This window comes from Opisthorchis viverrini, assembly GCF_000715545.1.
Source record: "Opisthorchis viverrini unplaced genomic scaffold opera_v5_34, whole genome shotgun sequence".
In the NCBI taxonomy this organism is placed as follows: Eukaryota; Metazoa; Platyhelminthes; class Trematoda; order Opisthorchiida; family Opisthorchiidae; genus Opisthorchis; species Opisthorchis viverrini.
Genome location: NW_008751690.1, coordinates 27,689 through 44,878, shown reverse-complemented (window position 1 = coordinate 44,878; position 17,190 = coordinate 27,689). Strand labels below are relative to the sequence as shown.

General features: G+C 43.3%; 2 protein-coding genes across 2 annotated transcripts in view; one reads left to right on the top strand and one right to left on the bottom strand.

The window, feature by feature from the left end:
• The window catches only part of T265_02653 (hypothetical protein), a gene marked incomplete at both ends in the record, with an annotated part of 63,880 nt that extends 49,594 nt beyond the window's left edge, over window positions 1–14,286 (bottom strand). Inside the window, 2 exons of the mRNA XM_009166955.1 lie at window positions 10,516–10,595; window positions 14,181–14,286. Of these exons, the coding sequence (XP_009165219.1) occupies window positions 10,516–10,595; window positions 14,181–14,286 (186 nt within the window). The remainder of the gene's footprint in view (window positions 1–10,515; window positions 10,596–14,180) is intronic.
• T265_02652 (hypothetical protein) overlaps window positions 1–17,190 on the top strand; it is a gene marked incomplete at both ends in the record, with an annotated part of 80,714 nt that overhangs the window by 56,304 nt on the left and 7,220 nt on the right. The window contains 2 exons of the mRNA XM_009166954.1: window positions 5,643–5,791; window positions 6,796–6,884. Coding sequence (XP_009165218.1) covers window positions 5,643–5,791; window positions 6,796–6,884 — 238 coding nt within the window. The remainder of the gene's footprint in view (window positions 1–5,642; window positions 5,792–6,795; window positions 6,885–17,190) is intronic.

The window sequence follows — 17,190 nt, the reverse complement described above, 5'->3', positions numbered from 1 at the left end:
TACCACCTAAATATTTCCAGTTTACAAATGTAGAGCCTGAAAAGCAGTCCTTTTTGAGCGGTCCAGGCTCCCAGAGGACTGGGTTTATTACCACATCAACTGCACGGGAATACGTTTTCAACTATACCCATATGACTAGCAAAGAAGTCGGTTTGGATCTTCAGCATGTAAGTAAGAAATGGATCCTTGTGAATCTTGTTATTTTCAGCAAAAAATGGTGAAATTCCAGGCACCTATTTTTGTAGGTTTGGCTAACACAATGAGTCATTCTTGTCACCTGCTCAAGATGATCTGGGTCGAATTCTTACAGATGGGCTGCATATTTTTTCTAGTGACACGTTTCTCATGACGATCACAAGGCGAAAATCCGAAAAAATATCCGTGAATAGTATTTACTGACCGCCAGCTTTTACTCAATTTAGCTTCTTACCTTGACAATTTCAACAAATTGTTGTCTCGCTTCTTGGGTCAACTAACTTTGTTGTGTGCAATCGTTCTCGAAGTAGATAAAGTCCACTACTGATACCTTCGCAGCGAACCATCGTTCTGAGGTAACGCACTGTTCATGAAAGGACGCTCATTAACAAGAGATTCAGTTGGATGCAGTTGACTATCCCACAAAAACCAATAAGAGTATCTGTCGAATACTATTGTCCACTTTAGCAACACCATCAACTTGACTCCTTGCTTACGCCCTAGCTATTCTTAGCTTAGTGTCTCTCAGTCTCACGGAAATTGTTTATGTACTGAGATAGAAATCGTCGACCTTGGTTGCTGTTACCCTTCTGTCCTGTGAGAAATTGTCCGGTTGGTGAACTGAGTTCCCCAGATAACCAAACCACAGTGTTCTGAGTGATTGTTATTGCTCTCAACTCTATGTAGGTTGATCAGCAGCAGGACGGGATTCATTCCATTGGTTCACATTTATCGATCACACATACAATGTTCGGACATCCGCAAGGAAAAATAGTTATAATGAACCCACCACCTCCAGACAAGTGGCTTACGGCATGCAACAGCCAGAATATCAAAGAATAGCCACACATGATGATTAGGATTCAAGCCTATCAATGGCCTTGTTGGATTACTGTGCTTCGATCCAGTACTGTTCAGGCTATTCTTCGTTCATGAGCCACAGTATTTCAAATTTTAACACCAGCCCGTTCATCCACTGTCCGAATATTTGGGCTTCTGGCACAAACTCATAAAATGGAGCCCCTGTAAAATAAAATTCAACGTTGAAATTGAAATCTCATTTGAAACATCCCTAGTCTCTTACTTCACTGTTAGTGCATCTGGCACAATTAGTACAAATAAAAATCCTTGTCATATTTTTCTAAAAATTCTACCACACTAGCGCGTAACTTCAGCTTTCGACCCTAACTTGATGCTTCGGAGTCTACCACTGGAGTCTTTCAGTGCTCCCCAGTTCCTCAGGTAAATCCGCTTCCACGCGAGCAAGTGAATTGTATAAGAATACGGATTAGTATGAGCAGATCAACACTTTTCGGCCATCTCACCTCGCTCCTGTCGAGTCCCACTTTCCGATTGCCCAATTTTTTCTTTCGTCGACCAATCGTTTGACCCTATGTCGCCAGAGTAAGTGCCTTACAGAGTGATTACTCGCTAAGGTGGTCAGCACGACAATGAGCGCCACCGTCAACAAACTACGTGGGAATTAGTTGAACCCGGGAATTGTTGAAGCATCGCATAAACATACTTTATCATGGATATCGTGCACTTTTCTCCAGGTGAACCAAAAACTAACCAGGACGTTTAAGGAGGTGTCTTTTCAGGCCTGTATACTGTAACGACGGTGAATTACGATGCACAATTGCACAATTTTTCGATCTCTGTACGACCCAATAAACAGTATTGCACTGGACACATCGGATTCGGTCGTCATTCGATAGCGAACGTTGAATACGGCAAAAATCATGAACTTGGTCGACTTGCTCGAATAGGCGAGAACTGCGTAGACTGAATAAAAAATTCAGCAACGTGTACTGTTACCCAAGTGATCAGAAGCGGACGGGGTCCACTGTATATTAGTAGACCGCATGTTAATAATGCCGGAATGTAATATTTGGGTTGCTTAAGTGACAGACCCAAGAATACGTATGTAGAGTAGTTATTGCATGCGTCTGTATTTGTATAGAGATAAATATGCACGGCGTTGTAAGCCAGCTCAGACAAAACTTTTCGCTGAAGAAACAAACACACTCAGTTTCCCCTTGATAACTAGTGGAAGTAAAAGGTCTCACACTCGAAACATACATCAGCTTTGATTTAACGTAAATCTGTGGCACCCTGTTCCAGTTGTAATGTTGCATTTGTGGCTGAAAAATTCATGACTTATGAACGATAACGAGGATATGAATAGAGGACTTTAAACTGTGAGTTCAAAACGTTACCTTATTTACCTCCGTGTTTCCTTGTTTTTATATCTGCCGGAATTTAAGGCATGCATAAAGGCTACCAATTATAGTCAAGGTTGTTCTTCCAACAAACGTTCATCTCGAACAAAAACGACGCCTAGCCGTTGCACCTAGGTGTCCTTTGTTCCGGGGAATCATTGTGTACCAACTCTATACACAAAACTGTTCAATTCACTAAATTGTTCATGAGATCCAGGTAACCTCGCGATTCACCTTCGAAATACACACCACCGTTCTACTTGAAAGGAACCTCTCCCTTTGAAATCGCACTTCGAACTGATTACTCAACTCATGGTTAAATCCATTTGATGAAATCACTTTGATTCAGCTTATTTACGTGGTAGAGACTACCGAAGGTTATTTTCACATTCAGTGTTGTGCCAATGTGTTTTGGGTGGTCAACTATTCTTCCACCGTGCGTTGAGTGGGTCTTTCTATGACCAAGCTGAATGATCAAAATGGGTATCCAAGGTGCTTCTACATAGTGCCCGTCTGCACCGCCCATCCTTGGATCAAACAGTTTCTGTCTGGATCAGGTTGATAAAAACACACTTTATATGCTAGAAGCACCATGTTCTAGTCTGGTAGCAACTGTGCACCTGAAGAACTGGGTCAACGTGTGAGATAAGCCCAAATACTTCATACATTGTTGTTGTGGTTGGCTGGAACATACTGCTCTAAGTTTCAGCGCATTCTTTTCTCTAGGACGACCCGCATATCTTCAAGAGCCACATTAGTCAATCCATTTGGTTCGTAACATTACCTCAGTGGACGCTGAAAACACCAATATCCAGCACAAACAACAAGATACGATGTCGGCAGTTAGACTGGTTCATTCTGAAATTCTCTACTGTACTGAAACTAACCAAATGGTTCCCGGTTGTCCAGCGAATCTGTTTTGTTACTTGTATAATGCCGTAATGCAGATTTTTTCCTTGTTATTACTTGTTGGGCTAGTAATAAACACATCTATTTACACGTGGAAAAATTTCATCATATGCTTACGTAGATGAAGCATTATCTCTCTGTCCCACCCCCTACACGCTTCATGCTCCATGCCCATCCGGCAGCCAATGGTTCTGCGCTTACCAACACGCATTATATCCAAGGTTAAATGTTATCAAACATCAAATGGAAAAGTTAATCTTTCAGCCGTATATTGCTGCCGTTCGTGTCGAAGGAGACAGGAACGCTGGTATACTATCACGTTGACCAGGCTGATAAAGGAACAGTCGTAAAGCCAGGTTTGGGTTCCAAACACGGACTTTCTGTTGAGCAGCCTCATCCATTAACCTCTGAATAGCCAGGTTGAAATACGTCATCCTTATTTCAACTGTATTTTGAACTGGTTCATCTCCAACCGTAGGGTTTTGCGGGCATTCGTCGTTGATTAAGCGCATTCTCGTATATAGTGGATATGGTCGGCTTTCGAAAACTTCGGGCATGCAATTACTTCTGCGCTGATTGGGTCGTACCGGTTGGGTTAATGGACGCCTTTCAAGTGAACTTTTGGCCAATAGATTTACACATATGCCCCCCACTACCCTTGTCTTGCTCGGGAACGGACAACCTGCTCAAGCTACCATAACACGACCAGGTCACTTGACTACTCATGAGTAGTCGGGTCGTTTGCCCCGCGCCTCTTTCACGATCTGGACACTAGCAGTCCTCCGCGGGGTTGGAACGCTGATGAGGGGAAATAAGTTGATTTGGTTCACAAACCTAACAGTTGATGTGAAAAACTGAGAACTTCTAATTTCTTACATGAATTACCTTCATTTGAGAGGCTTGATTCTGACAAATTTTCTCTTGATAATTATTGCATGTCATCTTCGAATGTTCATTTAGCCTTGCAGTATTTTCTGTGAAAAAACACAAGCGCTATAATATGAGCATACTCTACGTCGGGTGTCAGCGTGTGTCCCGTTAAACATCTAATGCTACTTTATTTCATCATACTATAATAGGTGAAAATTCACGTTTGATCAGGCAAATTAACGGTCCTGTCCAATAGTTTTCGCTAGAAATGAAAAGATTATTTTCTACGTTGATCCAAGTATCCAAGTGGATCATTCCAAGCCTACAGTGTACGACTACAGTTGATTCCGTTGTATCACTCTAATGGCAGTATTTCTTTTTTGTCTCCGGACCATTGATTAGGCATTTCTTTCCGTCATTTAGTCAAATGAATGACATTCATTCTGAAGTCCTCTTAGCCCCGTTTACGACATCAGAATGTAGAATGCTGAATGCTGTTTTCTTTCAACTTCTCAACAAGTCCTTTGGCCGCACTGCTTTCAATTCCTACTTTGAAGCGGTTTAAGGTGACGGAATACTCTAGCCATCATCCAGAACTCGATTAGAACCATTCAAAAAATTAGGACCATTATCATGGACGTCTTTTTACTCAGCCGATGATGGTACACAATACTCAAACAATCGCTACAAAAGTGCATTTCCCTCATACTATCATGAGTTGCCATCAATTCCGACATACCGAACAGCTAGACTGCTCGGTAAACTGCATCCCGCTACCAACAATATTGACACCACACGCACAGAGTTGAAGATTCTGTGACTACAACGGAATTAGGGTGATGAACAACGATATCACATACCCACAGAAGTATGGCTCCATGAGTTTACCCTACCCAGTTTTCGTTTACTACTGTCGATAGAAGTTTAAGTTTTTTCTCTAATGGTATACTCTGGAAAGAAGTTGTAAGAATAATGTGTCGGGATCTATGGAGAGCGTATGAACGGTTCCACTCTGACTTGTGCCTGTTCAATCATACTCGTAGTATGCTCAAGCCACAGTTTTATCACATTTCCAAAATCGTACGGAGCGATCTTTAGCAACAAGACTGTTGAAATGATGGTGCTTATTTGGATGATAAAAGCTGAGGCTAGTGCTGAATATAAGTCATTGTGCTCCACAGAGTGTTTTTTTATTAAAAACCTGAGGCCATCAGATCTGCTGCTATTTCTGACTTTCGTACATGACTGCTTTGAACGAAGTTCAAGTTGGACAAGGCGGTGGTCGATTAACACGTTGCCTCATACAGGCCTAGCGACCATGGGTAAACAGCGCGTCTTGTACGATCACTTACCACAAAGGAGTTTCACACTACTATTTCTTTATGAGCAACCTCAGAGTCTAATTATTTTCCTATTTCTCTTCTCCCATTCATTCCCCAATATCAGGTACTTTCCGCTGTTTGAGGTCGATAGTTCGTTCGAAGCAAGCAATTACGAAAACAGTGCCGTTTTCACGGTTGTTCTATACCAGTTTATCATACTTGCCGTGGTATTCTCTCAGGGTGCTCCATATCGACGTTCGATTCTCTCCAACTGTGAGTCTGTATCTGGATTTCAATCACCGTCGTTTATGCTTTCCCTTCACTCAACCCACTTCGTTTGGTTTTTGGACTACTCATCAGCTACAACTTTCTGCTTTTGATCACTTAGTATTCAATTCGGCTCATTTTTGTGCCCCAAGGTTTGGGAACTATCTGTTCCGGCTTTGCACAGATAGGAATTCGAGTGACGTATGTGGTAAACCGTCTTTTCGATGTTGCATGTCTCCACGCGAATGACGTCAGAGGAGACCTAGTTCAGTCTAGCCTTGCTGATCGGACTTTGCAACAAGTGCTGTGATAATCCTCACTTTCAAGTTTACTTCTGTTTAAGAAGTCGTCACTCGAGAAGCTAGTCAACAGGTGACCACGTAACGTGATTTCGTTGATTGAGCGAGGAATGGTGCTATATCCACACATTGTCCATCGGCCACTCATGGCCCAATGCTCAAATGTTCACACTTTTAGCCGGGAAGTGGCGGGTTCCAGACACCCTGTAATTTTATGGACTGCACAAGAAGGATGAAACCGCTGTGCGATGTTTCTCGGCTATCCGGCGTCTATCAGCCTCAGGTACATATCAGAATCTTCACTGAAAAGAAATGTGCCGATGCTAGCCAGTAAAACAGTCAAATATGCACTCTTCCTTTCACTAAGGGAGTGTTAAGTGCTCCGAATTCTGACAGACCACCTTTTGCTGCCGGTTGAAGAGCATTTAATGATGGGGGGTTCAGTGGGCGAACTAGGGTAGGCTCCGAATATAATCTACAATGGTTTAACACACCACGTTGTTGTATTTTGCGCCTTTCCAACCCTATGGTTATCATTGTGTAGTTCTAGATTGACAGCGTGGGTTTGGTTCCGTACGCACATCCTGAATTTAGCCCAGGACTCTCGTGTCACCGATTTTCATCCCATTTGAGAGTTTTAAAAACGCGTGAGCTTATCGTATTCGTGCCGTTTTATAGATTATCACTCTTCTATCTACCTTTAATTTGCAGATTTCTTTGTCTTGAATTTACTGGCGTGCATCGCAGGCACCCTATATCTGACGAGTTATCCACATGATGAAATACTCAAACTTCTTGAGGTTGGTTGTTTTTGCGAATGTTCCCCTAGATGGCTTTACCCTTGCATATTCTCCTATCTCATGGACTAGTCGACAATTTTTTAAGTAACGTATGTAGTAGCTGATATGGTCCGTTTTCCTATTCTGAAAGACTGCATATTCGCCTTAGCAGTTGGGAGACGCACGTCACCCAACTTGCATTAGCTTGTACACACAGCGAACTTGAATGTAGTTAGGAACCTTGGGTACAGTATGATACTTACTGGATGCCCCTTAGCACTTTGCCGACTCTTGTAATAACATTATGGAGACTGACTGACTCTATCGAACTTTTGGATGGCACTGTTTCAACAACCAGAATATAAGCATAAAAATCCGATTTCCCGGAACACAGCCATTGTCAAAACCCGAGCTTTCCCTAATACAGTCATAAAATCGAGCTGGTCGAACGTGTAATCGTTTACTATCCCACGACTCCGGTGCACAAGAACGAACATAACAGAGAAACACCCATTCGGAATAGCTGAAGGACATTTTTAAACTCTTCTGAAATCCTTCCACCAGCAACAGAGTTTACTTTAAAGGTAAAATGTAGACAGTGTTGTCGAACTCAACTGCTAAGTTCCTTTCAGTGGCTATGCTGAGATTTTAACCTTAAGCGTGAATGGTACACATTCCGCGAATCAAACTCAGCTAACACATTGTATATGCCGAGATTAAGCCTCTACTCGACTTCTTTACTGAGTTGAGATGTCCCCTAACACTGTTATCAACTGCAGAATATTATATTTATCACTTGTAAAAGCGCAGAGTGCAACCATTATCCGCGTCTACATCTCCGGATTTGGTAGTGTGAACCGAAACGCGCTCGCACGGGGTTCTTTTTCAAAAACTGAAATGTGCTGAGCGAGCCCGTTTTGTGGGTCTGAAATCAAGCGTGTACCTTGGACGGGTTGTAGGTTGTCCATGTTAGTGTATATTTATGTTTATCCTGGAGATCTCGAATATTCCTTGTTGTAGCAAACCACTAGTCGCTTCATGTAACGTTGCTTTACGAGAAACCAGAGATATCATATCAATCTTAAATCATGTTGTACGTGGCATCCAAATCTGATTTACCCCATTTTACCTTTGAATTGTCGAAATTCAAACGCAGGTTTCCATTTCACTCTTTTTGAGCTTATGGATCATAATCCCAGCAAGCGAGGCCGTTATCTATTTTCACAGGTGAACTGATATTAACCTGAAGATCAGAAGGGTGGCATGTACAGACAGCTAACTTAGCGAACGAACTCAATCACAACTTGTTTTTTATACCTTTTACTTGGACTTCGGTGCCTGGCTGTCGTAAAATTCAGTCATGTCACCTGAAAAATGTTAATCGCGGTCAAAGGGGGAACGATTCGCATTTCCTGACTTCAGTGCTTTTCTGTCACTTATATTGAATGGGGTTTTTTACGCCGTGGTATTTTCACTTAGTAAAATCATCTGGATGGAATCAGCCGTAGGTTCGTGGATTCATAGGGCATGCTTAAAATTGAAGGAAATGCCCCACTGTTTTTGTTTGTGTTTGTTGTGCCCCGGGTTGAGCGATAGGCATGAACTGTAAGAACAATGTATGCCTAACAGCATACAGATTGGTAGGCAGAGACATTGATGACCTAACCTAAGGCACCAATGGAAATTGGACAGTTTAACTACCATTGCTTTCTATACTAACCACGATGCACTACGAGCGAGCCATCAGCAGAAGTGAATGTATTTTACTTATAAGCTTGTTGTTGGTGATATTAAATCTAACATGGGATTCTCGCAACAAGAATTAACAACCTTCTGCGGCATGGCAGCGCTATGTGTGTTTCAAAATAATTTGACCACTACCGCTTAATCAATCTTCACGATTTTATGCGACAAACACATTGTGTGGTCCACGGGGATATTTCTTTCGCGACACTTACTAACTAATCCTTGATAATATCTACTCAAAAATTGTTGTAACTGCGATTAGTGATTGAATTATGATGCAATACTACAAGACTACTACAGTACTACTACTGCACCTGGGTGTATTGCGTTAACTGTATCTCATCACTAAAAGGTGGGAGGGGATCCAACCATGGACTTGCGTGTCGTAGGAAAGAATCGCACGATTCTTTTCGGCCGGAGTCAAACAATTCAAACGAGGATTTTGATAAATGCAAAATGACCTCATGCGTAAACTCCAAAGCGCGTGCGTTATACGGGAACAACGGTTTAACTATGTTGTCCACCTGGTTAAGACTGATCACTATGAAAAAGCAAACAGGACGCCTGATATATTAATATCTACCTCATACCGTAAACGTGGGCAAACGACCTCTATGGATCAGTCGATTGTTTTGTGAATGTTGATGTGGGGTCAGTTTTTCTGTCTCTGTAGTTTTGATCATTCCACACGTGACACGGTGACCGGAACGTCGAGTAATGTACTCTGGAATGAAGCATTCTAATATATAATCATAATGCAACCGAACCAACCGTTCAGTGCAACCGTGTTCAATAAAAAAATTGGGCACGNGTACTCTGGAATGAAGCATTCTAATATATAATCATAATGCAACCGAACCAACCGTTCAGTGCAACCGTGTTCAATAAAAAAAATTGGGCACGGTAGGTACCGACTATCGTTATGACATGCCGTCACGACGCTCATCGTTGATTTTCGAGTCGCATGCCCTGCACTCGCTTCGTGCAACGCCCTTTTGCCAGGCAATTGTGGGACAAGCTTGTTGCTCGATGCATCTGTTTCGTCAGATTCCCAGGGGTAGCTAAGATCTTCCGTGATTTGATAAGAGAAATATCGATCAAGACAAAGAATTCGGAATAAGGGACAACTGTCACGCAGGTACGTAGGAACAGATTGTGGACTGACTTATCGATATCAGTTAGCTATAGTAAACACTCATCTGTAGGAAAATCGAGTGATTCCAAACTAAAAAACAAAGATGTTTACTGCATAAAAGTACACTATTTTTCTTTATATGACGGCTTCGAGGAACAAGCAGATTCGGTCAATAGCGAAGAGCGAGCGCGCTCCAAAAGAAAGGTTTTTCAGGGTATTTCGTCGTCAGCCAATTTTCTGCTTAGTGTATATCCGTCTTCATCGTGAATATTCTGCCAAGAACTGACCCATGCTTTCCCTTTAACCAAGTTATTTGGGACGATTTGATGGGAAGGAAATATTGGAACTCAGCCGTTAAAAACGTTTCTACTGTTAGTTTTGGCTTCGTCACTTCACGCTACAAATACTCACGCAATCTATGCCCGTACACAAAGCATTCTTAGGTCTATCTGCGTTTTTACACAGGCAATTTAGTGAATATTCTTGTATCAGTTCATGGGAGAGCAATCATTTTCCCTTTCCAACTATGAACGGTTTCTTCTGTAAACGCGGAACCAAGAGTTAGCGAACACTGTGACTGGCAGACCGTGCTCTTTTGTTCTCATCAACCTTTAGGCATTATCAGGTAACCAAAATTTCATCGCCCAAGCGACTGACCTAACCCGTACACAAGTCTATAACTTTCATGCAGGCATACTGTACCGTTTCACAAAGTGATCTTGTGGCTACCTATTACACCCACGAAGGATGAAACAATTATCCGATTCTTACCATCACCACCAAGAACAAATTTAATGTTGATAGTGATGCTTCAGTGCCGTCCAGCCGGAAATTTCGTTTATCTGTAGTACCTGAAAGCGAAAAATAAGGGTGGGTAGCGAGGTAACCGGGTACATTGTTGTGCCCACCACAATCACTCTTGTGCCCCCATACTTCCGAACGCCCAACCACACAATCTGTGCAAAAACTAACAGCACGAATCCTGTTGACATCAATTGTTCGCCACGGTTTGGAGAATGCAGCTCATCCTGAAAGATTGTTCAGATAAACTACACCCAGACGTTTCGGAAACTGTTTAGCACTTTTCTGTTGCGTCACCTGTTTTTAACCTCGCAGTTTGCTCTGTTCTGAAGGATGAACTGGAAAAGCGCTCGCCTCAGTAGAAGATAGCTTGCTTATGGCTGAGCTATTGCAGTTGATGCCATCGGAATTGTTTCTCCAGTGAAATATCTGTTGCATAACCAAGCATACGTTTACGAACTGCCCGGTTGCAAGTTCATTGATGCTTCGACATCAACAGCTGTTCTAAAATACCAGTTGTCAAAACCTTCATACCTTCTGCCCTCAGATGCCAAAATTCACAATACGCAACTACTGAAACCCGGCTGTACACCTTTTAATGCCGCTTGTGACATCAACTGGTTCTTGATATTCGTGCGTTGACAAGTCAGACACATCCGTTAGATTTACCACAACTACCGTGGTGTGTAAAACTATCCACAGCCAATAGTGCTTCTTCTCGAACTGAAGGATACTGTATATTGTGAACCCCGAGTTTGATACTGGTAGGCACACAGACGGCCAGATTATTATATGGCAGTGGTTAGTTCATGCAATAACAGTTATGCTCCAGCCCCTCTTCATAGGTTTTCTGCATACTCCAGGTCGACCAGCAACGATTTGGGCAGGTGCGTTTCGAGGGCCCACATTATACAACCAACGATTAAGTTTAACGGAAATAAATGGATTGGAATAGTTTAAATAGCTCCCTGTACGCTCTAACAGGCCCTGATTTATGTGAGAATAGGTATCGGATTATGTTCACGAACTTTTGGGGCATCCACCGTTGAGGGTACACGTTGTTAGAAGCACTAGTCAGTCGACAGAATCGAGAACCACCAAGTAGTGAGTGACAAACATTTGGGGCTACTCAAACATCTTAAGGTGTATGGTGTTTTCTATACGGCCTCTGCGCAGTTGCTAGGTCCCCAGCCTGATGCTCACGGCTTAAGGTTGCTTTGCCCGTCTTCAGCCAACAGAAGCCTTGCTACGTATATGTGGCCGCCACATTCCCTATGTGTATTCTTCCGACGATAGCGACAGCATCTGTTTCACATGACATGCCTGTCTTCAGTAGACGTGAATAAGTTGGAACACATCCGTTGTAACCATATGACTTATTCTTACCAAACCTGAAAATACTAAAATAGATTGCAGAAAAAACAAATAGCGGTACAAAAAATCAATAACGCCAGTCGATAAAATCGTCCTACAAATTGGAAAGTTCATTTTAAACCCACTTTGACCTTGAATGAGGTGAGCCATAGCACGGAGAGCACTTTCACCTGAGTCATCTAGTGACAAAGATTGGTCGTTCTAGTAGTGTAACTGAAATTGCTTCGACTATTACGCATGCATTTTGTCACACAGTCTTGGTTTTACATGGTATCACTCGATAGACCACAACAAACGATCCGATGAGTAATGTCAATCGAGTAGAAAGCTGTCGCATTGATCAGACGGTCTGGCTTTTCAGGATATGCTCAGTATTTCTTATGGATAGACATCAAGTCATACGTCCTGCAGAACTTTTACAAGCAATGGGATAGATCAACACTGATGACTTTTGGACGAATACGTTAGCTAGGCGCTGGCTGAGGATGGTCGTCCGGAACAGGAGCACCATGAATAGCGATGTAGGCTCATCACCTTTTTGGTTGGAGGATATCGATGTTCACAGTTCACGTTTGAGTTGCGAATCGGTAATGCGGATGAAAATTAGCAGGTGGCCGACTGCATTGCCGTTTGAAGTATTCTCCCCGACGGCCAAAACTTTCTTCTTCGCTGATACTAAATAACCATTGTGGCTGGTCTGCACGAACACCCAGTCTTAGTTTGCGTCCCGTCATGCGTCGAATTGGATTGTGGTTACAACCTGAGGGAATCCGTATTTAGGCCTCTAGCAAAGCCACAATCGTATCAGGGATCCAGTGCTTGTAAAGAGCGGGTTGGGTCCTCCAGCAGATAGAATTTCCGGCATCAGCTACAACTCTAGACATCACTCTTCACTGGTCGTTAATATCTTGTATCGGTTCAGTGGACAGTGGCTGAAGTTAGTTCTGATAAATTCGTTTCATTTTGGTGTCCTTTGGATTCTCGAAAGCCGCTTGAGGTGAGCGAATCCTTTGTAGACCTGAAAGTCGTCATGAAAAGCGACTGAAATTGTATCATCGGTGTCTCAGAAGGGACGATAGATAGTGGTCGATCCACGCAGTCCGATTTCCGCTGCTGCGGAAGTTAGTATTGCATGGAAACGGTGCGAAAATACACAGATGCATCCGGCAATTTCCATTTTCCGTGCTCATCTTACCTCATCCAAGACGTCGGCCCAACTGAGTCTCAGTCGCTCTTAACCTACCCACCTGCGTATTCGTCCCATCAGAGACAAAATAGATGCCTCCAACGATGACTTCGACGCACCCACCAGGAACACCAAGATTGTATGTACATATGGCGATACTCTAATCACTGACTGGGTGTAAAGATGTGGCAAAGCCTCCACCCGTTGTAAATACCGCTGAATTCTCACTGATCAAGTTTTTGCTTGGTTTTCTGCTTCCGGACTGAAAAATAACCCTACTTGTTTTTTATAGAGCTTTGCTTGAATGGAGTCTTCCTGTCTGTGCAAGAATCTATTCTTCTGGTCTGCCGTTCTCGTCACCACTCATGCTAGACTGCGTCTGCATTGTGGACCGCAGAAATATCTTATGTCGTAGTGAATGTCGATCCTTTCACCCTCCTCATAATTTGAGACTGCTGGGAAACATACCACGATAAAATTATGGAAGTGCCAATGTTTTTCTCATCACAATTTTGCTTATAGTAGATAACGTGGGACACCTTCTGGTCAGAAAGTGACGAGTGCCGTCAGAAACGAAACGCCATATTTACGGGAACATGCGCTGAAGGAACTGTGGGGAAAGCATCAATGTGTAACTCTGTGCAGAGCAGCCACAGAACCGGCAGAAATGTTCACCAACTTTTTCGCCGAAAGCCTCTACTTATTGCTCCAGCGTAATTTTAATGAGTGGATGACGTGCTGTCTAGCGGGTTTTAGTTCTCACCAAAACAGCTGATTGCGGCATTTTTGAATCAGACTTTTGCAACCCTGTACGGATGAATTTGCATAGTTTCTTTCGAAGTTGTACTAAGCGGAATGATGTGTAATAAATGAAGTGGATAACAGTTGTTTCATCTGGCCTACCTTACGGCCCCCCACCCCCCAGCCTTTTTTTATTCCCGAACAAAGTGCGCAACTTCAGCACCGCCACGATGATCCGGCCCAGTATATACTGAAGGACACACGGTAGCTGTATCGGGAAAATGGGAATTCGATTACTCTGCATTGAGAGTAGAGCGTCCCCTAGTGTACTCACTGTCGGTGGTGTTTTCTGGAACACATATGCAAACTTTCCTCACTTCTCTCTGTTCCGTTTCTTCGATACGGTGGAACACTGCAATGCACGCCCGATAATGTTCCATCTCAACTGGTCGCAAGAAAATCCCACAAGGTAACGATTAAGCGTGACTGGTAAAACACGCTTGCGTAAACGCGGCCTCAATGATGCTTATCAACTTGTCGTCTAGAATACCACCATCACACCTATAGGTTGTTGCCGTTTTTAGCGTCGTTGCATAGCTAGTCTGTTATCTCTTTCAGGAGGATTTTGATGGAACAGAAACGAAAAACGACGAGCGATAACACATTTTTGTTGGTGTCCAGGTCGGGTTCCCTCAAGCAACTGAAATACCTGTTTCAGTGTGAATGGTCTTAGTTCTCCTTTTTGGCTCGAGGAACTGTACAAATCATTGTCATAGAGGCGATGAGGTGAGTCGTGTTTGTCTACACTTGTGGCGACTCGTTTCGACACAAGATGACCGTACCGATTGGCGGCTCTACTCACGATAAGTAAAGGCGGAAGGTTTTCTTTGCTTTTATTACTGCGGACACTCCATCTACTACTCTCTTCAAAACCTTTACTTTTACTAAGTCTTGCTTCACAGTTCCGCCTTTTTGGCACAGTCACTACTCTTGTGAAAGTGAAAATCTGGTTAGACAAACGTAAGTAGTCTCCGTTCACTGAATTGTGGGTCCCCTTGTTATCAGTCCTAGCTGCCTTCCATAAGTCATTCTGCGGCCGCGTTCAGAAAGTGTTTCTGACTAGCAGTCCATGACAGACGATTGTGAATTGATATAGCTTGCAATACAGACAATACTGGTAGTGAGCTTACTCCCTCCGAAGAAGAAACTTCAGTAGAGCTCAGTCCTCGGCGCTCATGGCCTTCAGTCTCAATCTCAGATTAAATAACACACCTTGGAATACCACAACTCTGTGTGGTTGCAGTTCCCCTAGTTTTGTGGGCTTTATTATGTGCACAATATTAACCTCTGCAATAATGTGAGCCACAAAACGGGGCCGCTTCTGGTGATGGGGGATGACGCGTCAGGATGCTGTTGTATACTGAGTGTATGATCGATTTTGTCACTGGCGTTGTTTACGTCCTGATACGACTGAGCAAGTCTAATCCATTTATTACGGCGCGGAGATCCAAGAAGTCACTTTCTGAGCTCAAAAATCCGGTTTTTAGAATCCTAGCCTCGTGCATCATGAAGCCCCGGAAATCGGCTGTAAAACGCCGCCTTCCCTGTTTGGTTTTTCTGCAAAAAAAGCCACTTTGTCTCGACCCTGTCTGCTTTGTCGCAATGCTGGTCAGCAAAAGATCAGCCCCAAAAAGTAACCAGAAATTGCCGTCAGTGGTAACAGTAACACCTTTTTTATACTGCACCATCTTACTCTAGGATTTATAAAGTGAGAACATTGTTTGGAATGGCTGTGATAACCCAGGCTGTTCAAAAGCCAAGTTTGGTTAAACCGATTACCTCCGTCGCGCCGTATCCGTTGAACTCGCCGTTCGAAAGGATGATCCAGTGTGTAGCACACCAGGCAGTAAGGTCTGCCGTGGACGTGCACCCAACGGTGGCCAATCCTTTTTCGTTGTCACCGCTAGAAACACTTCAAAGTGCTACGGGCTCGACTGGTCGATGGAAATTCACTTGTCCAGCTGGTAGTTCAGCTAATGATCAGTTAAAATGACCAATCAATATGGAATAAAATGTTCATTTCCCTCAAAGTTGTTCAGGTCTGTCTGAAAGGCCTCATGGCTCATCTCTTGCCTAGTGCGAGGCTTCTGACGATCACCATTCTAACGGCCACAGTATCGTCAAAAATAATTCAGGTACCGGACTTCCCTCCTGCTGTTTTAGGTAGTGATACATCATTAGATGTTTCTCGTGTGTTGCTCACCTACAAATTCGAGAACCCTGGAATAGATTGTCATTGTCCTGCATCTCACTTCACGCTGCGTGTCACCACCTAAGCCCTATCCGATCGCCAAGCTATGCGTCAGCCAAGTCACGCTTTATCATGCTTCCGTGTAAGCTGACAGTCACCCTTAGACCGATTGCCCGATGGGTGCTCTCCTAGTGTTTAATGCAAATTGATTATTATGAGTGGAACGAACACATAAGTCGTGACTGTAAAGTTCGTCCGCCACATGATGAAAGTTCATCTTGGTGTTCGTTTATTTCCGGCTGCAAGGTGGTTGAGAACTGACCGGCAATCCAATAGCGATATGGTGGGGGACATATTATATTACAGTAGTCGGTGCTCACACTTCTGTGAAATACGGGTAACGAGGCGGACAAATCAACATTCACGTGGTTAAAGTCTCTTAAGTGATGGTAAATCTAAGGAAGGACAATCAGAAGGCTTAAATAAAGATGAGGTGACGAATAACGATGAATGTGAACTTATTTCATCACCACGATGTGGTTCATGTAGCACTTGTTCCATTCCATGAAATTTCTTAAAAACTGAGCTTTCAGAACCCTAGTGGCGTCTCATTTTTATTGTCCGTTGTGCTGGAACCCCTTTTCAAACGGTATCAGATAGTTTATTGGCTAAAGCCCGAAATTACTAGCCGGGGAAACCGTGGTTCGAACCCAACCGCAGTGTCTCAACTGCTGTCTAGGTTTGAACAACCTATCAGTATCTGAACTCGTGTGCCTACCCTGGGTGTCATGGCCGTTAGGCACAGCTGAACTATTATTATTATTTGTCTAGTACACATAATCTAAAATATAAAACAGACGTAACAAGTTTCATAAAAAACCCACACTTTACTTGACTGTTGTTCGGCTATGATGTGGGGAGTTCGGTATTTGGTCAACCCTTTGAAGAAGAAACCTCGTAGTAGATATCCAGTGGCCTCTGCTCTGGGTACCATATTTGGCCTTGTATGAGAGCGACGTAATAGCTGAATCGGTCACATGCTCTAAGTATGGCGCCAAGATGACTCTTCTTGGCCTTGCCCTGTACGTTTTCT